Below are 25,128 nucleotides of genomic sequence, written 5' to 3'. Positions count from 1 at the left end.
TGTAAATAAACTTGCCATTTAGCAGTAGTCCTTTCCTCACACACTGTGTGTGAGGAAAGGAGAGCCAGTAATTAGCAAATCTGATGGGGTACATTTACACTGCGTAACAGCGCACATCAGTGAAGAAGATAAATTACTGATTTGTAAAATTTTATAACAGAAATTAAGAAAAAAAAAATTTTCTCAAACTTTTCTGTATTTTTTTTTTTTTTTGGTTTAGCAAAAAATAAAAACGCCAGTGGTGATTAAATACCACCAAAAGAAAGCTCTATCTGTCTCCAAAAACAATAAAACAATGTCATGTGTAGTGTCGCATGATCATGCAATTGTCATTCAAAGTGGAACAGCAATGAAAGCTAAAAATTGGCCCGGGCAGGAAGGGGGTGAAAGGGCCCAGTATTGAAATGGTTAAAAGGTATAGGGATGCACTAGACACCCAGCAATGGCAGCAAAGATATCCAGCGCACCCCCTTACCAACTATACAAATGGCAACCACCCCAACCTATAACTGGTGAATTGGTGAGAAGAAGGCTTACCCACCATCAGAATACACTGATCAGTGATGGCCGCTATCTCCTGCGGGGCTGATCAAGCAGAAAAATATAGACAGGCTAGTTGTACTAGTCAATCAGTAGACAACCAGCCTGCCTATAGATGGATGAAAATGTGGCCAGCCACTGCTCAACCAGTCCAATTTCGACCTACATATGACTGACTTTAGGCATACTGACCCAGCCAGCTGGAAACAGATTGCCGTAGCATGCCTTGCGTCAGTGAGAGCGTTAAACTGGACACATAGCGCATCACTGGTTATGCCAACTCTCTTCCATCGTAAGGCAGGATTCACACACAACGTATATTACCGCACTAAGGCCGCGTACACACGCGCGGACTGTTCGCCCAACTTTGTCCGTCCAACAGTTTCGGCAAACAGTCCGCTCAAACTTAGCATGGACGGACATGGCCACACACGACGGACGAACAGTTTGCTGAAACCGTGCGCGATGACGTGAACGGCACGTACGACGGGACGAAAAATACGACGTCCTATACACTGCATTATAGCTTTCGGCGTGAAAATCCTTTCTGAGCATGCGCGCAACTTTGTTTGACGAACAAGCCTACACACGGGCGGACTGTTCGCTCAAACAAGGTTTCAGCGGACAGTTTTTCGGAAATTCCGAAAAACCTTGTCCGTCCAACTGTCCGCTGAAAGCCCACACACGAGCGGACTGTCCGCCCAAACACTGTTCAGCGGACAAAGTTGGGCGAACAGTCCGCCCGTGTGTACGCGGCCTAAGCATACATTACTGCATTGCCGTGCCAATTATTTACCTGTAGTGAATGTTTGACATTGAGGGACATCTTTATAAAAAGATTCATCAAACAGGCCATGTTAGTATCAAATTTAAAGTAACTACTACGTTTTAAATGTAACTGCTACACTCATATTCCTGAAGCCATACACCCATATTCTATGGTGGGAATACAGCAAAATCCACATCTAGCAGCGATGCTAATAAAATAGAACAGAATATATTACTGATGAAGCAATTACCCAAAAAGGTCTGTAGATATAAATAACAGCAATCAACTATTATATGAAAAGTGAAGCAACAAATACAGATCACATAAAAAAACACACTGGAAAATCTAGCGTTAGGCAAGACATATAATAACATATTTCTATACATTTGTATAAATACACCAACACTCTTCATAGATGAGGTCTCCGCTCGTCATAAGGAATCATCTCTTGACAAAACAATAAAAGTCTTTTCTTGGAAGAGTCCCTGTTGCAGGAATGTTCATTGGTTCTATAAAAAAAAACGTTCCTGATGCAGCAGCGCCACCTTGTGGCACAAATCCATTATCGCAAATAATAGTCTATGACGGCAGAAAAAGCCGCAAATCCTCCACATCCAATAGTACCAGCTTTCAGGCCAGCTGTAAGAGAACACAATATTATTATATAAAGAATTAGGAATCAGGCCTACTTACTTTATTTAGGACTAAGAGATAGGCAGAACTAATTCTTAAAAATGGATGAAGAATTTACTGGTGTTTAGAATATTGTGTTTTGGGTATGTTGTTATATCTGTCATTTCAGCATCTAGCAACTACTTGTGAGGTCATTACTCAGCTCTCGGTCATACCCTCCACCAACACAGAAGCAGCATATACTCATCTCCTGCAGGACAAGGAAAGAAGGAGCTGTTGGAGTGTGATTGCTGGACTTATGACCAAGGTATAGAGGTTGCAGGTGGGTGAGTTCAAAATTCAGTCATTACATGATGACATTATCACTTGCTCTCACTACTGTGTGTCCGTTTTTAGAAAAACATGCTCGAACAAATTTTTCGACTGGTGTATGGCTAGCATTAAATACTAAACAGAACCGGGTTAAATAGTGACACAGGAAAGGCTGCTTAGAAGTCCTGAGAAAAAACAGTAGACAAAGCACGCTGTGGCCCTCACTTTACCCTTGTCCCCGGATAAATTAATTAAAAAAAAAGTAGGCCCCAAGTTCACATGCTATCATCATCTGTCATCATTTATCTCCCTTCTGAAAAAAAGTTACTTGCCATGCTTTGGCCCAGAACCTGCTATGTTATTCCCCTTTGTCTAAACAGCCGGAAAGGCTCAGTGTCCCTTTGTTTGGTACAATTGGTTCTGTGAAGTTAAACAGGTAAGCATGCCAAGTACAACTCTACCTACAAGCTAACTCCATAGTATTTTACAAACAGTAGGAACACAGAGCTAGAGCAAGCCTTACACAGTGTACCAAACCAGCGATGTGGCAGTTGCATTCGTTTTCATTTTGTTCAGGCATTTTTTACTTTTATTTTATACCCAGATAGACATTCTAGGACAGGAAGTGTGTATCTACAAAGGGGAGGGTTGTCACCCTAGGCCAGTGATGGTGAACCTTGGCACCCCAGAGGTTTTGGAACTGCATTTCCCATGATGCTCCGCTACACTGCAGAGTGCATGAGCATCATGGGAAATGTAGTTCCAAAACATCTGGGGTGCCAAGGTTCACCATCACTGCTCTAAGCTATTCTCCTAGTTTGATCTACAAGTACATCCTCCCCTCCCCTGCATAGGTGACAGAAGATAGCTAGCAAAGCATAGAACATAGTTCAACTCTGTACACAGGAAGATATAATAAGTTATTAGTAAAGTCTAAAAATATATTTTTTTTTTTAAATAGGTCCCACGGTAGCCTTAAGCCATAATGTACTAGCGTACACTGTATACTAGTACATTATGACAGACTTGCCTACAAACACATCGCTGCACTGTCACTGCTCTCCCTGGCCCCTGACAGGCTCCATCTTTGCCCAGTCTGTCTTCCAGGTTTGGGATTTTAGGCCGCTTGATTGGTGGGGCGACGTCATTCCTGCGCATTCGAGTCACATCACAGCGGCACACAGATCAGCCCGTAAATTTAGTCTGAGCTGCACATGCGCAGCTCAGATCACATCACTCGCCGACAGGCAGGGTGGAGATTTAGGACAGAAGAGACCTTTAGGCCTCATGTACACTGCTGCTGTTAAACGGACGTTTAGGAGCAGTTGGGCATTTTTTTTCCAACTGCTCCTGAACTCTCCCCTGTTATCTTATCAGTACATGTATACAGGGTCATTTACAGTCGTTTCTAGGCAGTTGAGTTTAGAGGCTTTTTTTGGAATGCAAAAAATTAGTTCAGATGCGTTTGTCGCTTGAAATGCCTCTAAATGTGGTGCGGTAAATCATGTTTAGCCGCATTTCGTTTACAGCTGGTTTTAATTTTTGGCTATTGTGAAAAAAAAAATATATATTTTTTTTAAATGTGTCTAACCACAAACGTGGTATGTAAACGCAGCATAACGGACATTTTAAACGTGAGTTACTGTCAAGTTAAATAGTTCAGGAGAGATTGTAAAAACGTACCGTGTACATGAAAGTTTTAGGGTCTCTTCTGGTTCTAAAAACCTTGCCTGTCAGCAATTTTACCCTTCTCTCTGGCTAGGTGGAGGATGGCGTTGTGGTCTTTGTAATTAAGACATTTTTTGCAATGAAGACCCTTGGCGGCGCTCCCAGAGGTGGTTTCTTGGCAGGCATCCAGATTGCACGCTCCACCATGAAGGACTGTGAGAAGGCCTCATGCCCATAGGATGCAATATCTCCTTGAGGAATGTAGCAGGGTTGTTGCCTTCAGGAAGGCCTATGAAGCACAAGCTGTTCCTGTGCATGCGGTTCTTGAGGTCGTCTTGCTTCTGCTGGAGCTGAGCAGAGGTGCTCCGATTCCCCGACTCTTTCGCAGTTGCTGCATATCTTGGCGTAGTAGAGATATAGCCACCTTCACCTCCTCTAATCTGGTGGTAAGAGAGGTTTGGCGGCTAGCGATCACCAGGATCTGTCTTGTCCGCAGCACGGGAGGCAGCTGGGAAGCCACCATCTTTGGCCTCAGATTGTCCATCCTGGTGACGTAGTTTCTATAGTTTAGCAGCAGTGTCAGCCATTTTGCGTGGTGGAGACATGTCTCCAGAGTAAACCAGCACTTTGGAGGCAGATTATCGGGCGGGTAGCTCAAGTATGTATTCTTAACTTAACACTGTACCTTCTGTTGCTCTCAGCCTGCTCCAAATTCCTTTGTTTTTGCTGCTGCGATTTGACTTCCTGTTAAAGGGCAGCTATGTTTTTTTTCCCCCAGGGTTACACTGTCCATAGGAATGTAGCCACCCTCATTTGCTCCCTCCCGTGTTGAATTAGGGACTATGAGATGTGTAGTGTACATCACCGCAACTAACATGCGCTGCTCATTCCAAACAAACAGAATGGAGAGGAAAAAGGAGAAGTTCGGGCAGGAAACACATGGCTGAAAAACTCAGCAAGAAACTATTTAAATGAAAAATAGACTGCAGGGCCATTAAGTAGTGGATGTGTATGAACTTTTTTTGGAAGATAAGGATATAGGTTGGTGTCACTTTACGGAATCTCATGCCCCACAGACAATCATCACTCACCTCTGAAGCCAATTGCACCCCCTGTTATACAGCCGCTGATCACACTGTTCTTCCAGTCAGACTTCCCACGATACTAAAATGAAAAAAATAATATACTGTAAAACATTTTTTGTATTTTTAATTGGAAAAAGCCAACTTTATTTGGATAAAAGTTATTTTACAAAGTAGTTGCTTATTTGGAATAATAAAGAGTACATTATAACAGTCATTTTGTGTGAGAGTCTTTGTACATACATGTTAAGGCACAAGTTTATGAGGGTATAGACATCCAGTATTTAAGAGACTTCATGTCATTCTGCTACCAATACAGTTCTGATTAAGATTTTCATGGTTTACACCTTCATAGAACAGTCAGTCACTTTCTACTTTCATCCAAGTAAGCCTGTCTGTAGGGCTTGGAGTATTTTAGGCATGTTTCTCCATCCACTAACCATCTATCCCACACCTTTGAGTACTTATGCGCGCACTTTCTATGGGCATAGACTAATTTTTTTTAAGTGGCAGTGCATCATTAATGTCCCTCTTCCATTGGCATAAGGAGGGAGGCGGAGCCTGCATCCATACCTTGGCTATGCCCTTACGCGCCATCAACAGAGTTTCATTTAGAAATGTAGCTTGGTATTTGTCAATTTCTACATCTGGCAGAAGTCCCAGAAGACATAGTTTGGGGTCTAATACTACTGGGGATCCCATATTGTCATTGGAAAACTGAACAACCTGCGTCCAATGTGTCTGAATGTTTGGGCAGCTCCATATGAGATGGAAGAACGTACCTGGTGCTGCGTGGCACAAATGGCATGTCGGGTCATATCTATGGAGGAATTTTGCCTTTTTTTTTTTTTTTTTAAGGGGAGTCAGGTAGGCTTTGTGTACAATTTTTATTCGTGTCAGTCTGTCAGATAACTTGGGGGATGTCAGTCTGGTCCCTTCCATTATTTCATCCCAGTCTTCCTCCTCTATGGGGCCTATGTCTTTTTCCCATTCCATTTTTACCTTTTGTGCAATGGTATTTGACCTATGGTTCCTGATCTTTAGATACAGGGCGATATGAGTTTAGAAGGCTCACTGTAAAACATTTGTAAGCAGGATATCTACACTGAGACTTGGATATGTAGAGTAACACAAGGTACAGGTACAGAAAGTCAAATAGGAGACTGTTAGGTCCCCAAATACAGAATTCAAATCAAGACTCTCCAAGTCCTTCACCATTTGTGGACTTGTAAAAGTTCTCTGAAGTTATCTGCTGAGCAGCCACCACCCATCTTGGATGCCGGGTTATTTTTTGCTTTAATGACCATTATAATTTATGGTCCACCCTATCTGGTAAGAAGCCTTTGCAAATTGTTGGTGCTTGGTGGTAGATTTCATCAATTAATGTTACTTATACACATTTTTGCACTTTATGGACACTCCTGTTTATTACTGAAAGGACTTTTTCATTGTTCACCTAACACTGGATTTTGCACCAATTTCATCATATCACGTTCATACGATTGATTTTTTTTTTTTTATATTTATGTTATATTTTGCTCATATTTTATTCACTGCATATTTTAATTGTTTTCATGCCACATCATTTACCATATGATTATATCAAGATTTAGTGTTGCTTCTTATGTTGTATATATAGTCCCAGTGGCATTAATCTGCTGTGTGACTGCTGAAGACATATCTTATGTCATGGGAATCAAAGTGTTAAAATAAGGGGACAGCTGCAAGAGAAAGCCATCTGATAACTTATGCAAAAGTTCCCAATGGCCCATACACACGATCAGAAAATTGTACAAAAAATATCGCTTTTGAACCGATCATACGATAATCTGATCGTTAGTACCCAGTTTTCAATAGCCAATCACGACAGTTCATCCAATGTTATAAGCACAAAAATGTTCCTCATACGATACCACATCATATGATTTTCATTTAATCAGCACAGTTGTCGTCCATAAATACAATACAAATACACTACAGCACATCGATTTTTTTTTATTCTCTTGTACAAAAATTTTCATAATTTTAGGAAACTATTCAGTCTCAAACTGAGATTAGCATGCAAAAAAAAAAAGATAATTTGTTCGATAATCTCATTATGTGGCATGGCCTCACAGCTCTAAGTGAATCACAAGACTGGCTTAGCACAAACATATATGCAAATATATGTAGTTGCTGCTGTGTATTTAACAAATCTAATTATCAATCAGCGCAGCCACTATGCGTTTACCCCTTACATCACAAAAATCACCAAACATGTAAAATGAAGTACGAAACTGCATATAAATAAACAAACATGAAGTTGCTGCAAGCACCATAAAGTGGTTTCACTCCACAACTCAGTAAATAATGTAGCAAAAGATGCCACGTAACCCACAAACCTTTACTATAAAATAATAATAAAGCCCAAAATAGTAAGATCTTCCACCAAATTATTCACGTGTCCCAGTATCTCCATGCGCCAATATCTTCTAGAACTGATCACTAGTGCTACTCATTCATGCACCTCCCATGAACAATATATGATCACCTCCAGAGTTGACCCTGATGGCTAGTCAAGGGTCACATGCACTTTTGCCCCCTTCATGGGCTGCAAACAGGACGGCTCCAAATTCACTCCACCACAGATGGCTCCCACTGTGCCATGGATCCTCCACTCACATAAGATGTGTTATTTTATTCATGAAAGAAGATTAGGGTCTAACAGTGTACTTCGTGACACTTCTAGTTCAGGAGCCGACCACTATGTCACTTCCTGTTCACTTGGGGTTGCTGTGGTAATGGCTTGGAAGGTATATAAAGGTCACACTGGCTGGCTCCAGTCCTACTGAGGAATCCTGTTGATTGGGTGTAACATGTATAGGCATACTGCGGGGTCAGCCGGTGGCCATCTTGATGTCGGGAGTGGAGGGGGTGGGACAGAGAGCTGCCTCTGTTGATATGAGCTGTACATCGTGTGAGTGTCATTTTAAAATATTGAATGTTTTTACTGTATGGAGAGCACTATCAGCGCCTATTCTTCTTTCATTTATGAAATAACACATCTTATGTGAGTGGAGGATCCATGGCACAGTGGGAGCCATCTGTACAGGCATACCACGCATTTAAGTACACAATGGGGTTTATTTACTAAAGCTGAAAAGTGCAAAATCAGGCTCACTTCTGCATAGAAACCAATGAGCTTCCAGGTTTTATTAACAAAGCTTAATTGAACAAGCTGAGGTTAGAAGCTCATTGGTTTCTATGCAGAAGTGAGCCTGATTTTGCGCTTTCCAGCTTTAGTAAATAAACCTCCATTGTGTACTTAAAAGTGGGGTATGCTTGCAGTTGAGTGAATTTGGAGCCGTCCTGTTTGCAGCCCATGAAGGGGGCAAAAGTGCATGTGACCCTTGACAAGCCATGATGGGTTAGTCTGGAGGTGATCATATATTGTTCATGGGAGGTGTATGAATGAGTAAAACTAGCTATAGAAGATATTGGCACATGGAGATATTGCGACACGTGGATAATTTGGTGGAAGATCTTATGATTTTGCACTTTAATTTTATTTTATAGTGAAGGTTTGTAGGTTGTGTGGCATGCGTTGTGTATTTAGCCATCTGCCAGCTTTAAAGGATTCCCTCACTAAGACCCCTTTCACACCACACCGCCCATAGCGTTGGCGCTAAAACGCCGCTATTTTTAGCGTCGTTTTACTGCCGGATTTGCGGCACATTCCGCTAGTGGCCGAGAAAGGGTTAAAACCGCCAGCAATACGCCGCAATAGATTTCAATGGGGAGCAGCAGTGGAGGAGCGGTAAACACACCGCTCCAAAGAAGCTGCTGGCAGGACTTTTCCCTGACGTCCTGCCAGCGCACCGCTGTAGTGTGAAAGCCCTCTGGGCTTTCACACTACACACAATGGTGCATCTTTTTTAGGGCGGATTGCAGTCGCTATTTCGAACGCTATAGCGCCTGCAAAACGCCCTGGTGTGAAAGGGGTCTAAGAGAAATATGAAGCCAGCGATTGATGACCTCCTTTTGAACATTGCTAAAATGCACGATGGTTTAGTACTTTGAGCCCCAAACAAGCATGTAGACTGGGAGAGCCAGAATAAAGTTAGAACTCCTTATCTGCATAACTATTTCTAGTTCAATACACAGAAAGTATTGAAGACACTGGACTGGCATGACCGCTAGGGAAAGGCAGCAGTAGCAGCCTTCATATTTCTTCAGTACAGGTTTCCCGCTGCACAGAAAGTGCTCATTTACACTAGCAGGCGACCTCTAAAGAGCAATCCATGGTGGCCATTTTTTTCAGAGGCAGTTTGACAGGCAGTGAAGTAGAGCTGCAACTAATGATTAATTTGTCTGTCGACTAATCTATCGATTATTTTTTCAATTAGTCAGCGACTATCCGATTATTTATTTATTTTTTAAATGAATCTAGTGTTTTTTTTTTGGATTAGCTAATCAATCCTTTGGATTACAAAAAATGTTAAGTACATATATTCTTTTATCTTTTTTTTTTTTTATAACTAGTACATACATATATTATATATATATAAGTATGTACTTATATTCTTACCTTTTTTATGTACTTATTTTTTGTAAAGTTAAAGAATATAAATATTATATTTATATTTCTTTTATCTTAACTTTATATTTTCTATTCAGAAGTTCATGAATGTTTATAATTTATTTTTTGCAATGTTTTCTTTTTTTTAAGGGGGAGGGTGTGTGGGGATAGTGTCAGTGTGTGTTTTTTTTTTATTAAAAAAAGAAAAATTCTTTTTTTTATTTATTGCAATTTTTTTTAGCAGCCCTGTTGGGGAGGCTATGGTGACATATTAGGGTTCTTAACATACCTCTGACATCTCCCATTTGAGACAGGGAAAGGGACTGGGGACAGAGATTCCCCAGTCCCTTTCTCTGCTGCACTGATAATGGAAAGAAGACAGCGGCTTCTCTCCATTCATTAACTGAGACATCGTAATCACAGGAGGTTACAATGTTTCAGTTATGTGAATGGACAGAGTCAGTGGTTACCGACTCTGTCCATTCTGAAAACGAAGGAGCCGGGTTTACCGGTGTTCTGCCATATAGTGTCCGCCCCGTACTGCTCATGTGCAGTACGGAGCAGACGAAGCTTCGGAAAATCCCTGAAGATGAACGGCGCCTGCGCCGTGAGTGGAGGTGGTAGCCCCACCATCCAAGTGGACATAGGGTTGTGAATTTTAGACGGCCCCTCGCTGCGCTCGGCTCTTTTATATTCCTACTCTATGTCCACTTGGATAGTGGGGATAGAACCTGGACTCACGGCGCAGGCGCCGTTCATCCTCGGCAATTTTCGGAATCTGTGTTGCTGTGTACGGCGCATGCGCCGTACGCAGCGGACACTATTGGATGGAGGACCTTATATGATAAGACACCGGCTCCTACCTCCGCTCTCCATCCTGAGATACCGAGGGGAGGTGGCAGCACAGAGGGGGAGAAGAGAAGAGAGAGGGGGCGGCGGCACAGAGGGGGACAGATGCACGGAGGGGGAGAAGAGAGGGGGACGGCAGCACGGAGGAGAGCGGGAGATACTGAGCACTGACGCATCGACGCCCTGCACGCACGTCGATGTAAACGATTACGTTGAGTCGTCGTGGCAGCTCTACAGTGAAGTGTTACATTGTTACACTGTTTTAACCTCTAACAGCCCATGCCACAACCCCTATTTACTTGAATGGGTCTCATTCAAACGCAATGGGGGGGGGGGGGGGGGCTCATTTTTAGTGAGCTGCATTGTGTTGCACGTGTATAACCCCATATGGCTGCAGGCCGTAAACATGGAGGTCGACTGCCTATTTTTTATTGCACCCCAACCACAAACTTAGCCAAAGACAATCAATCTCTATGGTAAGGCTTCATTCTAGACATCCTTAGGCATCCAATAAACTCCCATCAGTGTAAACTAAGCAGCGATATATCCAGCCTGACAAAATGTACAATAGGCTGCATGGATGAAGCAATTTGTATTTATATACAGTATATTGACGAGACTAGCAATGTACAGTTATTTTATTACAAATAACTGCCCTCTAGTTAAGCAAATTGGATATCCATTCTTAATCCATTGTCAAGCTATCTGATCCAAACTCAATAAGAATAATGTAGAGTGGTGAGGGATGTGTCATTGTCCTCAGTGTGTGGGCAGAGAGGAGCTTTGTGTCAGGATGTAGAATGACATGATTTCTACAGACGAATAATGCCCGGGATCACCGTGTTCTTCGGCTCAGTTTGGCAACTGCTAAAAATATCAACAGCACAAACTCAGCCCCCACATTGCTTTATGACTTCTATTCAGCTCATTGTGTGCATCCATATGACTGCTGGGGGGGGGGGGGGGGTGAGCTCGGGATTCACTGTACAAAAAACAGTAATCATTGGAGGGGAGAAATCAGCAGCCTGAAAAGATTAATGACATGTTAACCCTTTCATGGCTGCAGGTCACGAATGCCCAGCCCTAAATTTAGCAGCTTCAAAATTAGGCTGGATTCCCAACCATGCAGTTTTAGTGCTTTTTGAATTTTGCAGATTTGCACTACAGTCCATTTAACATAGTTTTGAACATGTTCTGTAGTGCAAATCTGCAAAATGCAAAAAGCACTAAAAATGCATTGGTGTGAATCCAGCCTAAGGGTGGATTTGATTTAAATCATAATTTTTAAAGAGCAACTGTCATCTCTGTCCCACAGCAGTTCCTCCTCTGACCCGCTGTTGACTCACCAAAACAGTGGGGTCATTTAGAAATTCAGTGTGTCCAGGATCAGACATTCTAACTGCATGTAGGTCCGTGCAGACATGCACAGAAAAACGCGTTAGTTGCGTTTGGGAGCCAATAAAGTGGTTCTAGAAGCCTAAACATTTTTTTACCTAAATGCATTCTTTGCATTACGGTAGAAAATGTTTAGGCATCAGTATCCACCTTATACATTCCTGAGCCCTTCATTAGATGCAGTACTGTGCACATCTGCAGTGTTTCTCTCCCCTCACTTCCAGGTCTCACTGGCTTTGCTGGGGCACTGGGAGCCATTGGCAGTCAATCAAGTGGCTTCCTATGGGGGCACTGAACAGACGAAGGGTCCAAGTGCACAAGTGGTGGGCCCGAAGAGAAGTTTTGGGCTGCTCTGTGCAATTCTAAGACAGTATAAATATGTTTCTTAAACTTTAATTTTTTTTACCCTTACAATCTCTAACCCTAATGGCACTGGAAATCACACCCTAAAATGCTGCAGGAACCTTTTCCCTGCGTTTCAGGAGGCACGGCAGCTCTTTTAAAGGAATGGGCTGCCATGCCCCCGCAAAATGCAGCTCACAGAACCGCATATGTGTGAACCTAGAATCAATGGGACCATACCTGCTTTGAGGCAGGGCCATCAAAACGCAGGAAAAAGTGACTTGAGAGGCATAAAAATGGTTTATACTTCACAGGTGACTTGGCCCAACTCTGATTAATTTGCCTACATAATGATTTACAGTAGAAGACTTATTTGGTACAATGCTTTAATAGAAAAACTGTGCTGGATTTTTATTGTAGGTAGAGAAATAGACAAAAAAATAAAAAATAAATTGAATATATTATGAGGCACTACAAATGTAGTCTTAACACAGCAGAGCTGTAAAAAATAAATATAAATTATATATACACACACACACACACACACACACACACACACACTCCTAGGACATGCTAGTAGTGGGTAGGGGATACAGATTGTTTGCCAGTGTCCAATCCTCCTGTAGACGGCAGTTTAATATAAACAACTTCCTGTGTCCACCAACGGACAAGTAAAAAAGCATTTTTTCTGTGTTCAGACAGGCTGAGCAACCAAACCACATCAGCAGCACTGGTCACATACATAACAATGTACTGGATTCTTCCACTGGTGTCAGGAACCCAATAACACAACCCAAAGGAAACATTGTATATTGGGTTGATCACCATCACCTGTCTTCTGTATAATATCCTGGCTAGATTTAGAATAAAATTAAAATGAAAAATGTAACAATCTGCATCCAAATAAACATTTTTATAGTCCTTTTTGTGACACCCCCGTTGAGGCCGATTTACAAAAAAGTCAGGGATTACTGTATATTCACCTAATAAATGATGTGAAGATTCAGTAACATTTTCCAATTATGCAAAAAAAATTAAAATTCCTGATTATATGTCTGCACATGATAAAGGCTGGGTTCACACCTATGTGAATTGGATGTGGCTTTCCCAGCATTCAATTCACATAGCAGGAGAATGTGACCGGTTCTCTATGGTTCACATATCTGCGTTGTATTGAAAAATTATCCGCATCTGGTTCCAGTGTGAACCAAGCCTTAAAGTATAGTATAGTGTGAAACAGCAGTACACTGGTCTTCCCAATGAATGACTGTGCGGGGGGGGGGGGGGGGGGGGGATCAGGTGTCAGGACAAGTCTGATCATTTAGGCTTGGTTCACACTTGTGCAATGCGGAAACCCTGCGAATGCACTGCGGGTTCCCACATCGCACCCCACTCACACAACAGTTCACACTGCCATATGCAAACTGCCAGAAGTGTCAGTACATTGTGAATGACACCCCCATTTAAGCTTGCATATCGCACTGCAATCTGACAGTTGGAACATGAATGCAATTCTGGTGTGGACCAAAAAAAAGGGTCCAGTGCAAGTTTGGTTCAAATGCGATATCAGCCATACTATCTGTATGGCTGAAATAACATCACACGGACATTGCATGTGATTTGCACTACTCTGGAGAGCAGGCCGAGTTCTTAGCATATCGAGCGAACTGACCACACTGTACTCAGTTTTTGAAAGGAGAGCTGAGGGACTAGCAGGAACACCAAGGATTTCACACAAGGGAAACAATACCAAGAACAGGAGACTCTCTCATACAAGTACATGGTACAGCAGGCACATATCAGGAATATGAAATGTTGGGTTTACATATTCATATATAACTGGAAGTGTTAAAAACAACTCAGAAATATACTTACAGATTCCACTAGACACTCCGTGCAGGAGAACATGGCACCTACTATTGCAAAGTTTTTGGCGTAGGACATTCCCCTCTGTCCCATGTCTTTCAACACCTCTTTGGCCGTAGGTGTACGAGAAGGATCCTTAGGATCAAAACCTACGTTGGTGTCAATTCCGGCAGTGAACACGCCAAAGGCGCCACCCAAGACAAAACCTTAAATAAAAAATAAAGAGAGGAAGCATAAGGGACATTTTCTCTACAGGGACTGAATGAGGCACACTTACAAGGAATGTATATAGAGAGTGAGAAAATTCAATCCGCAACCTCATCTCTGCTGCCAGATTTGAATCTCTACTATGTGCACAACTTAAAGTGGTTTTAAAGGTTCAAGGTTTGTTTTACCTTCATGCATTTTATGAAGGTAAAAAACCTGTGTGCAGTGGCCCCCCACAGCCCCCTTAAAACTCACGTGAGCCCCCTCTCAATCCAGCAATGTGCACCAGAACTGAGCTTATCCCAGGTTTATCATTCCTCATTGGCTGAGACAGCAGTGGGCACAGCCAGTGAGCCAATGAAAAGAGTGTGGGGGGAGGCAAGCCATGGCTCTGTGTCTTATGGATGCATAGAGCAGGGCCCCCAAAGCAAACGGCTTGCTATTTGGGGCACTGGTTAAAAAGGAGGAGCCAGGAGCATTGGTGGGGGACACAAAAAGAGGAGGATCTGGGTTGCTCTGTGCAAAACCATTAGACAGAGCAGGTAAGTATGATTTTTTTTTTTTTTTTTTTTTAATTAATCTTTATTGTCACTTTAATTATCTAGGGGAGATATCCTTCCAAAGGTCAACAATATATCCAAGAATCAGCCACCAATTGATTTAAAGTGGAATAATAAAAAAATAAAACGATCACCCCATGTTTCCATCACTTTAAGAAGGAAGAAAGCCAGGTTACAAGCGTATTGTCTAAACTCCTCTCTATGTCGGTCACGCTCACCCCGGAGGTGTGTCTTTTGGTCCTATCAGATGAAGAGCAACGGACTCGTCACCTTAGAACGCTTCTGTGTGAATCCTCATTTTTTGGCCTGGAAACAGGTAGCAATTAAATGGATTCAACCCTCTCTCCCCCCCCCCCCCCCGTAACACAATGGCTGACTGCAGTTAACCAAATATTACCTTGCATTAAAGTTTTATATAAACACCGGGATGTCCACAAAAATATAATAAAGTATGGAATGTTTGGTGCTCCTCACATTTCACCATTGTTAATGACCGATATGTGTACGGTCTTAGCGTGCTTTGGCCCAAACAGTTGACTATATTCAGTTTGAGTATCTTCACAAGTCATCTTATTGTAGAATTTGTTCTTGTGCTGTAAATGTTTGTCGTCTTTTGTTTTAGTGTATTGATCTCTTATTTTAGAAGATTGTACACATTCTGGTTTGTAACCGGATTATTCAGAATTTCTTACGTGTGTATTTTATTTACTTTTGCAATAAAAAGTTTTTTTTTTCCTTTTTTTTTAAAAATGAAGAAAACGACCTGTTAACCACTGGGCACGTAAACCCCCTTCCTAACCAGACCATTTTCAGCTTTTGGTGCTCTCATGTTTTGAACAATTACTCAGTCATGCAACACTGTACCCATATGAAATTTTTGTTTCACACAAATAGAGCTTTCTTTTGGTGTTATTTAATCCCCGCTGTTTTTTTATTTTTTGCGCTATAAAAGAAAAAAGAAGACTGACAATTCTGTAAAAAAAAAAAAAAAAATGCATTTTTCTTTGTTTCGGTTATAAAATTTTGCAAATTAGTCATTTTTCTTCATGAAATTTTGGCCAAAAAGTATACTGCTACATATCTGTTAAAAATAACCCAAATTGGTGGATATTATTTAGTCTTTGTGAAAGTTATACACAAGCTATGGTGCCAATCTCCAAAAAAAGATGACACCTGAAGTATTGTCTTATTAGCATGCTATTTCTCTCTCTCACACACACACCATATGCATATCACAAATTACACCCCAAAATACATTCTGGTACTCCTCCCGAGTATGGTGATAAACACATGTGGGAGACTTTTCTACAGTGTGGCCACATACAGAGGCCCAACATGCAGGGAGCACCGTCGGGTGTTCTAGGGGCATACATTTCTCAAATCAAATTTGACTACCTATTACACTTTTGTGGGTCACTGTAGTGGCATGGATGAGCATGAATGGGGATGCATAAGCCATAAATGTGGATGGCCGAGTATGGATGGGGTGACTGAGCATGAATGAATATGGCTGGATATGGCCGAGTATGGATGGGACGGCTGAGTAGGGCTGGGGGTGTATGGGGTGGCTAAGCATGGATGAGTATTGCCGAGTATGAATGGCTGTGCATGGATGGATAAATGAGGCTGCAAGGGGTACAGAGCAGCGCTGTGGGCACTACAGATTCAGCCCACAGTGCTGCTGCAACCGATCTCTCCCCTCTCCACTCACACTGTACTGATTGTTAAAGAGGGGCGAGAGGAACCGGACATGACGCTGGTTTGTTTACAAGTGATTGCTCCGTCATTTGATGGAGCGATCACGTGGTAGACGGCCGCTGTCAGTGGCCATTTACCGTGATGCGCTGGGAGCTCGATTCTGGGAGGACGTCAATGTACACCCTCCCAGAGTTATCGAGTTGCGCTGTAGCCGTCATTCGGCTATAGCGCGGTTGTTCAGTGGTTAATCTAGCAGAAACCAAGTTAGCTCAGATATTACAGATATCCCACCCAGTGTAATCCCTACCCAGTTCTCTTCTTTTGGACTACAGAACACCCCCCCCCCACATCTTTATACCACAGGGGAAGGGGTTCTGTAGTCCAGCAGAAGAAAATACAGGGATTTTCAGCCCAGCAAAGGCCCCTCTGTGCAACTTGTACCTACAGGTTAGCTATAATAAGGCTTACTTATTAGGTAGTGTAAATATCTCCCAAACATGTGCCATTTAGGAGATATTTACCCTGTAGTGCGCCAATGTCATTGGCGCGTGTGCTGTGAAGAAACAGCCCTCTGTGCCGTTTCTTCACTAGCAAGTGCCGTGACTGACCACTCCCGCGCGCATGCATGGGAGTGACGATACATGACTCCGGCCAGTCACAGAGCTGGAGTACGTGGGTGGCCCCGGAACAGAGGGGCGAAGACGGATGCAGCCATCAGCGGAGACAGCGTGGGCTTCTTTTGCAGGTAAATGCCACATAATGGGCTGGTATGCGAGCCCATTATGCTTTTACTTTGAAGGAGTAAAAAAAAAAAAAAAGAAGGATGAACTAAAACCCATCAGGGTTTACTTCCACTTTAATGGGTTCCTAGCAGATCAACAGGAATTATTTCTGCAACTGCAGTGTTGTGAAGAACATCTCCCTAATGGGGTAACAGGTAGGAATAAAAAGCTGACAGAAATTGTATCTCATTTCCGCACTTGTCTGGAATTAGGCTGTAAATGAATGATAAAATCGAGTACAGCTACAAACTATTGATTGATCTGACTCACTTTATTAAAACTGCCACATAAAATGCTTTCCAAATGTCATAAGAAACTACGATTTTCATATACTCGAATATAAAGTCCTACTGAACAGGATGCACCATGTAAATAATCGGCAGCACTGGGTACAGGTAGTAGAGAAGCTCAGCAGATGGAGAATAGGAAGGGGTGTGATTTTATTGGCGGTACACAAGAGCAGGGAGTGTCTTCATCAACATTCAGTTCAAACAAATGAAATGGGATCTCTTCCCTCTCATTACTGACACAAGACCTGTGCTGAGGACAGATTTATCCCAATGACAATCTAAAGCAGATCGTGAAGCTCTACCTGGACAACATGGAAGACATCAGAGATCATTGGGGTGCATCACCGTTTAGGAAAGAAAAAATAAATCAGCAAGGCCCCCAAAAAATAAAAAAAATCAGTGTACAGGGGCAGTAGTTTTCAGGGTGGAGTACAGAGGTCATGAGTGTGTAGGGCTGATTATAGGGGGTCAGTGTACAAGGGTTAGCAAAAGGGCAGAGGACAGAGATCAGCAGGGCAGTGTAAAGGGGTCAGCAGGGTGGCAGTGAGGTAGGTCAATTTAGAGGTCAGCAGGTAAAAAGAGGTCAACAGGGCAGTAATTTTATCCATATGCACAGAAGGAACAGGGTGGTGATAATCTCTGCTAATAATCTCTGCTAGCCCTCTTCCTCTGTCCCATCCCGTATCTTGTCAGGCACATGGCTTCTCTGCATCATTCTAAAAGTGGGGCAGGAACATCAATGTCTTCATCTTACCAATGGAGGGTCAGCAAGATGGAAACTTAATACATGCGGGTTTCCCACTGGGAAGTTGTCAAAGCAGACAGCCATTCATAGACAGGTTCCAACTCTGCCACCTGTGAAGTGCTATCAGCTTGGATAGATTTCTGGCAGGATAGCAACACCGTAGAGGATCTCTGGCAGAATCAAAACTATTGGACATTATTAGGTAAAAAAAATAATAAAAAATAAAAGTTCATCTAAAGTATGGGATGACCGATATTCCTTTCGGTCTCAGGGGGGCCAGTGCCTCCGCCAGGATTTTCATAAATGAGGACAGGCTGAATAGCAGGGTGAATTAAAAATGTCGGGCCCAAACTCTCTGACCGCCTGACCCAAATGTATATTGTTCATAGGGCCTACATCACCCCATCCCGCATGGCTCGGTTTACTCCGGTACAAGACCCTAGCTGCCCCAGATGCAATGGCTCGCCCGGTACCTTCTTCCACATGCTGTGGTCTTGCCCGGTAATACATGATTACTGGTCCCATATTGTTAAATTTATACATGATGAGATGGGATCCCCCTTGACCATGTGCCCCAAACAGTGCTTACTGGGGATATTCCCAGATCCAGACTTTGACAAGCCCCATATCACTTTTCTACAGGAGGTATTATTTCTTGCCAGGTTGTTGGTGGCAAGGAAATGGATGAGAGGGACACCCCCGAGTGTGCAGGAATGGATAGCTACCGTCAATGGTGTCCTTCCTTATAAGAAGGAAATATATGCACATAGGGGCTGCCCTGCTAAGTATGGGAAGATATGGGATATATGGTTAAGTAACGCAGCCACTTGTAATGACATAGAGGTTGATCCCTGATCCCCAATATAGTTGTCCTCTGGAGGATCCGGCCGCCTTGGTCTCCCCCCTTACCCTATCTCCCCCAAGACTGTCCGTAATGTTGCTCTGTACCCCCTGCGCTGCTCTGTTTCAGTGCTTTGCTTTACCCCCTATCCACTGGACCGTGTTATTTGTTATTACAATGCACCCTCTTCATTAGTTTGGCTCATGCTACCAGCTGTTCCCACTCAGAATGATGGTTTATTTTTTGATGTAACTCCGTTTTATTTACGTACTGTATGTATTATGTACTTTGTGCCTGTAGTTTTTTTTTTCTCAACTTAATAAACATTTTGTTTGTAAAAAAAAAAAAAAATGTCGGGCCCGTTTTCAACACTTTATTGCCACCCTTAAAAAATTTAGATTTTTCGCGGATCGGGACATGTAAATACGTGTCCCTCAGATCAAGCAATCCGAGGGGAAGAATTTACTTCACCGTAAAGATTGTTTCCATCCTAAATTTCTTCAAGGTCACCCATTTGTTCAGTGATAAAGTTCAATATTAGGTGGAATTTGTCAGTTTCCTTACTATGAAAATGTGAGCGTGTGAGTGGTTTATTTCTCGCTGTGGCACTGGAATAAAAACTCGCTGGTCTACCAATTTGACAACAAGGCTATCATCTTCTGAGGATCCCTGGGAGGCATGGTTACAAACGTCCTTACGGGCGGAGTGCCCTTGAACTGGATTTGATAGCCTTCCCCGATTATCCTCAGTATAAATGCATTTGGGTTAGTCTTTCCGCATTGTGGGAGGAACTGCCCCAATCTCCCTCCCCTGGAAACAAAGTTACTGGGATTTGGTGGTTCTCTTAAGAGAGGAAAAACAGGACACCTTTATGCTTCTGCCTTCCCCACTGTTTCTAAGAGGGTGACCCTTAGGGGTCTGTGCCTAGGAAGGCTCTTGTCTTTGGGGGAGGGGTGAACATTTTTTTTTTTTTTTTTTTTAAAAAGGTTCCCCAGGGCTTTCTTACTTTTAAAGGAAAAACCTTTTTCTTGTCGGCAGTATGGTCTAGAACTTTTCACAGATCTTGCCCAAACAAGAGGTCTCTTTCAAATGGGATGCCACACAGCCTAACTTTTGAGGCCGGGTCCCCTGACCAGGATTTTAACCATAAAGCCCTGCGAGAGGAATTTACTAGGGCAGCGGTCTTTGGCAATAGCTTAACTGACTCAGCAGATGCGTCTGCCATATAGCCTGTCGCTTTGTGCAGCATGGGAAGGAAATCCAAAATTTCCTTCCTTGAGGCCCCACTTTCCAAATGGCCTTGTAACTGGTCTAGCCAGACCTCCAAATTACAGCCACTATTGTTGTAGCCATTTCTGATTTAAAATTTGTCATGGCTACTTCCCATGACCTTTTCAGCAGTACTGCCAGTCTCTTGTCCAATCGGTTCCCTAAGGACACCCATGTCCTCAAAGGCAAGGTCCGTTGATTTGTCGCACTGGGAAAAGGCTGCATCCACTTTGGGCACTTTATTCCAAATACAGGCCGAATCCTCACTGAAGGGGAATCTCCTCTTCAGACTTTTAGGAAAAAAAAAAAAAAAATTCTCCGGTTCCACCCACTCTTTTTTGATAGAGTCCACCATTGCGCTGTGTACCGAAAATACAGTTTTAGTCTTCTTTCAGGGTCTGATACATCTGGCCATGTAGGGACAAGGAGGCCTGCTCTTCCTCGATATCTAGCATCTCATAGATCACCCCAGGTAAGGCATCCACCTTCTTGAGCAAGAGCCTATATCTGGGTGAACTTGTCCCTTGGCTCTGAATATCTTTGGATGATGCCGTCTCACTTAGCTTTTCCAAAGGATCTGATTCCTCTCCCTCTGATTCCACACCCTCCTCTGGGGCTGAAGTGGGGGGGGGGGGGGGGGGGGAGGGAGACTGTGGCTGGTTGTTTAGGGATTTCAAGGTTTGACAGCATCGACTTTATGGTCTTCATTTCTTACTGAATGCCAGAAATCAAAATCTTTGCATGCCCCCGTTGCCTCTTTGTAAACCAATTTATCAATACAGGGTTTACAAAGGGGCTTGTTCCACCCTTCTTTAAATTTGATCGTACATAACTGACAACTCTTCTTCCCCCCGACCTCTCCAGCCACAGGACCGTCCTGTGGCTGGCGTTTTTTAAATAGACCGCCATGGATCTGGCGTCCACACTCGCCGTGTGACTAGGGCTGGGGGAGAAAATAAAAATAAATCAATCTTAAATCGAGTTGTGAGTTCAAATAGATTCAGATTTGAAGAAAATCTATCTTTTTCCCTTCAGAATTTCCGTAGCAGGGGGCGTAGCAAGACAGGCAAAATAAGCGCCTTTGCAGAGCACACAGAGGACACGGCAGGCTCTATTCACGATCTAGCCAGCCGTGAGGGGGCGGGTCGGGAGCTCCACTGACGCGCTGACTCCGCCCCATGTAGCCTATATGCTCAGAAAAGAACGGCTGTAGTTAGAGCAGTGATCGGAGTGGGCACGTCAGTGGAGCTCCCGGCCAGAAGCTTCACTGACAAGCCCAATCCAATCATTGCTCTAACTACAGCCCTTCTGTTCCGAATGGAGCTCCTGTGTGCAGCCCCCTCTGTGCTGGCTAGCGCGCGAATACAGCCTCCTGTGTCCTCTGTGCAGTGCACTCTGCAAAGCTGTCATCAGGTCCCCAATTCACAGGTAAACTCGTGCAGCATGTCCGCGCTCTCTGGTAATCTCCTGCAGCATGTCCGCGCTCTCTGGTAATCTCCTGCAGCATGTCCGCGCTCTCTGGTAATCTCCTGCAGCATGTCCGCGCTCTCTGGTAATCTCCTGCAGCATGTGTATTAAATGTGCCACTTTACTTTCTCAATGACTTTTCAGGTAGAGAAAGGGTTTGCCTTTGCAATTTTGTTTGTTGATGCACTTTAATTAATATAATAAAAGAAAAAAAAAAAACACACGAATGAATCGTAAACTCGAGATTTTTTTGGAGGGGAAAAAAAATTAAAAAAATAAATAAATCACCCAGCCCTATGAGTGACCCGGAAGTGCTGTGTCAGAAGTCCCTGCCCTCCTCCTGTGTTCCACAGACTGAAACTCGAGGCAAACGCCTGCCACCCCCCCGTTGGAACCACTGTGATATACCATAGTATCCGGCCAGCAGACCACTGTGAGCCTAGTGCGGGGGAACGCCAGCCCTCCCAGGCTATTCTGGAGGATGCCAGTACCAGCTCCTCTGCAGCCTGACTGGGGGACTCAAAAGCCTGTCATCCTTATCCAAGTACTTGCAGACCTCCTTCCCCCCTCCCTTAGGCAGCCCCTATGCTCAGGGGAAGGAGAGCTCCCACCCAGCATCCTCCAGTAGAGCAAACACAAAGACTGGGGAAGAGGGACAGCATCTGCCCTTTATGAAATTGAATGTTAGGCTCTACCTCCGGAGGTAGGAAACATCTCTCTAGTGCTGTCCTGGACAGACTACTAGAGAAATTGTTTTCATTGATGAAATTAACACTGATGAACAATGGAGGGAAAATTGCAGCTATAAAATTGATCGCTCCCCCAGGAAATATGGATGTGTGACCGCAGGTGGGGGACAATATCCACCGTTATGTTTGGTGTTACTCACTGTCAGTGGAAAGGAAAATCTGCATAGGAAAAGGAATGCTGTCTGCCTGACATTTCTCCACAGCGGATTTTCACATCTCTGTCTTGCTGTGTAAAGCGTCCCCCAAGCACTGCTCTGTTGTCTCTGGCAGAACTGTTGTATTGGGAGGCCCCAGGGAGAAGCAGCACTGGTAAATTCAAAAGAGCAGCTTGGCTAAAACAGAGCCCAGCAACCGGAGCACAGCAGGAACACAAGGCAGCCTTTCAAAGCAGACGGCCAATAAAGGAGCTGCGCCGACGGGAAGCTGACAAAGTCAACAGCCAATCAGAGCTGGCAGAAGCTTTCCCAGACATCCAGCAGTATCCTCACCTGAGCCGATTCTTCAATCGGCTATAGGGTGCTGGTGCCCTGTGGCTTCACAGCCAGTTTCCTACTGCATATGCCCAAAACATGCTGCTCTTTGTGAATGGGCTGCAGTCTGATGGGATCTGTGAACCCCCGCTCCCCCTCCAAAATGTGAAACGGAGGAAGCGGGCGAGTGAGGCAGACATGCAGAGTTATCCTTTTGGGTGGAGCTCCGCTTTAAGGAGATTTTTCCCACACCACTAAATAGAATAGATTTTTCCATGGGTTATTTTTTTGGCCCCAAATGTCAGAAAATCTCTGAATGAGGACAGCAGGATGTAATAAACTGCAACACTTCTGATTGCCAGCGAAGACATTAGGGCTCTTTCACACGGGGCAGATCTGTGCTGATCCGCCCTGTGGAAATCTGCTTGCTCAGCGGGGGGAAATCGCTCTGTTGATCCCCACTGAGAAGAAAGATGACAGGTCCGTCTCTGCACACTGTGCAGAGACGGACCTGTCAGAGCGCCGCTCTCCCCTATGGGAGATCGGATGACGACAGACCGCAGAGTCCGTCATCACCTGGTGGAACAGGGACAGGCCTCCTGGCGGGACCGTGGACAGAGAGACCATGGGGATGGAGTGGTGGGATCACGGATAGGGACACGTCTCCTGGCGGGACAAAGAAACCATGGGGATGAGAGAGGTCTCCTGGCAGCACAGAGAGATCATGGGGATGAGAAAGGTCTCCTGGCGGGAGAGGGGACAGGGACGGGTCTCCTGATGGGACGGAGAGACCATGGGGAGATGTCGGCTGGCGGGACCGGAGACAGGGACAGGTCGCCTGGCGGGACAGAGAAAGCATGGGGATGGAGAGATTTATCGTGGCGGGACCGCGGACAGGGACGGGTCTCCTGGCAGGAGAAACCACGGGGATGAGCGATATCTCCTGGCGGGACCGCGGACAGGGACGGGTCGCCTGGCGGGAGAAACCACAGGGATGAGAGATATCGGCTGGCGGGACCGCGGACAGGGACGGGTCGCCTGGCGGGAGAAACCACAGGGATGAGAGATATCGGCTGGCGGGACCGCAGACAGGGACGGGTCGCCTGGCGGGAGAAACCACAGGGATGAGAGATATCGGCTGGCGGGACCGCGGACAGGGACGGGTCGCCTGGCGGGAGAAACCACTGGGGTGAGAGATATCGCCTGGCGGGACCGCGGACAGGGACGGGTCAGGTCACGGAGATGTCTCCTGTCTATCGGGGGGGGGGGGGGGGTAGCACAGCCATATCAGTAATGAGGGGTGATTGCAGTCCCTAGGAGCAGCCCTGCCCCTCACACTCACCCCCCACACAGGCCAGGACCGCTTTGAAGGCACAGGACTCCATCACCCGCTCCATCGTCTTCTGCTCATCTGATTTGATGGGGGTGAGCACCCCTCCGAGGCCCCCAGGGATCATCTCCTTCGGTTTCCTCTTGTCCCCCACAAGGTGCTCCATTATCATACTGTATTGCAGAGTTCCATCCCCAGGGGGTATATGGGGGGACTGGGCACCGATCCCGGGGGTCATCATGGAACTTCCACCGGGCGCCGCCATGACACTCCCACGTGACGGATTCCGCCCCGCACTTTCCACACAAAGAGCCAAAGTCAGAAAATCATTGGAATCAGCTGATAGAGCAGAGAACGCAACGGATAGTGTTCTCCGGTCTGTACGGTCTACAGGCGATTTTTCCCTCAGGACTGGGTGTACGCGAGACCGATAACCAGAGGAGTCTTCTCAGTGAGAGCGACAGATTCGCCTCAATGTGTGACAGCGCTCAGGTGTTCTATCATAAAGCCGCTGGTTCGTCAGAATATGTTACGGAAGTGACGTTCCGACGTCGCCATCTTGCTACACCCTGCACTTGTCCTCAGTAAGGCTAGAGTTTAACCACTTGCTTACTGGGCACTTAAACCCCCCTCCTGCCCTGACCATTTTTCAGCTTTCAGTGCTGTCGTACTTTAAATGACAATTGAGCGGTCATACAACACTGTA

At 44.5% G+C, this 25,128-nt stretch overlaps 1 protein-coding gene across 1 annotated transcript; it reads right to left on the bottom strand.

Annotated features, from left to right (window-relative positions):
* Window positions 1-1,513: 1,513 nt before the first annotated feature.
* TIMM22 (translocase of inner mitochondrial membrane 22) lies at window positions 1,514-24,892 on the bottom strand. The gene is made up of 4 exons (XM_077480317.1): window positions 24,435-24,892; window positions 14,024-14,220; window positions 5,014-5,086; window positions 1,514-1,948 (listed from the first exon to the last, which is right to left on the bottom strand). Exons 1-4 carry the CDS (start codon window positions 24,685-24,687, stop codon window positions 1,872-1,874), a joined length of 600 nt encoding a protein of 199 aa, XP_077336443.1. The 5' UTR covers window positions 24,688-24,892; the 3' UTR covers window positions 1,514-1,871.
* Between the last annotated feature and the right edge of the window lie 236 nt (window positions 24,893-25,128).

Source organism: Lithobates pipiens, unplaced genomic scaffold (assembly GCF_037356315.1).
Source record: "Lithobates pipiens isolate NorthernLeopardFrog02 unplaced genomic scaffold, aLitPip1_a1.2 Scaffold_16, whole genome shotgun sequence".
NCBI lineage: Eukaryota > Metazoa > Chordata > Amphibia > Anura > Ranidae > Lithobates > Lithobates pipiens.
The sequence above is the reverse complement of the archived record's forward strand: the minus strand, read 5'-3'. Positions and strand labels throughout refer to the sequence as shown.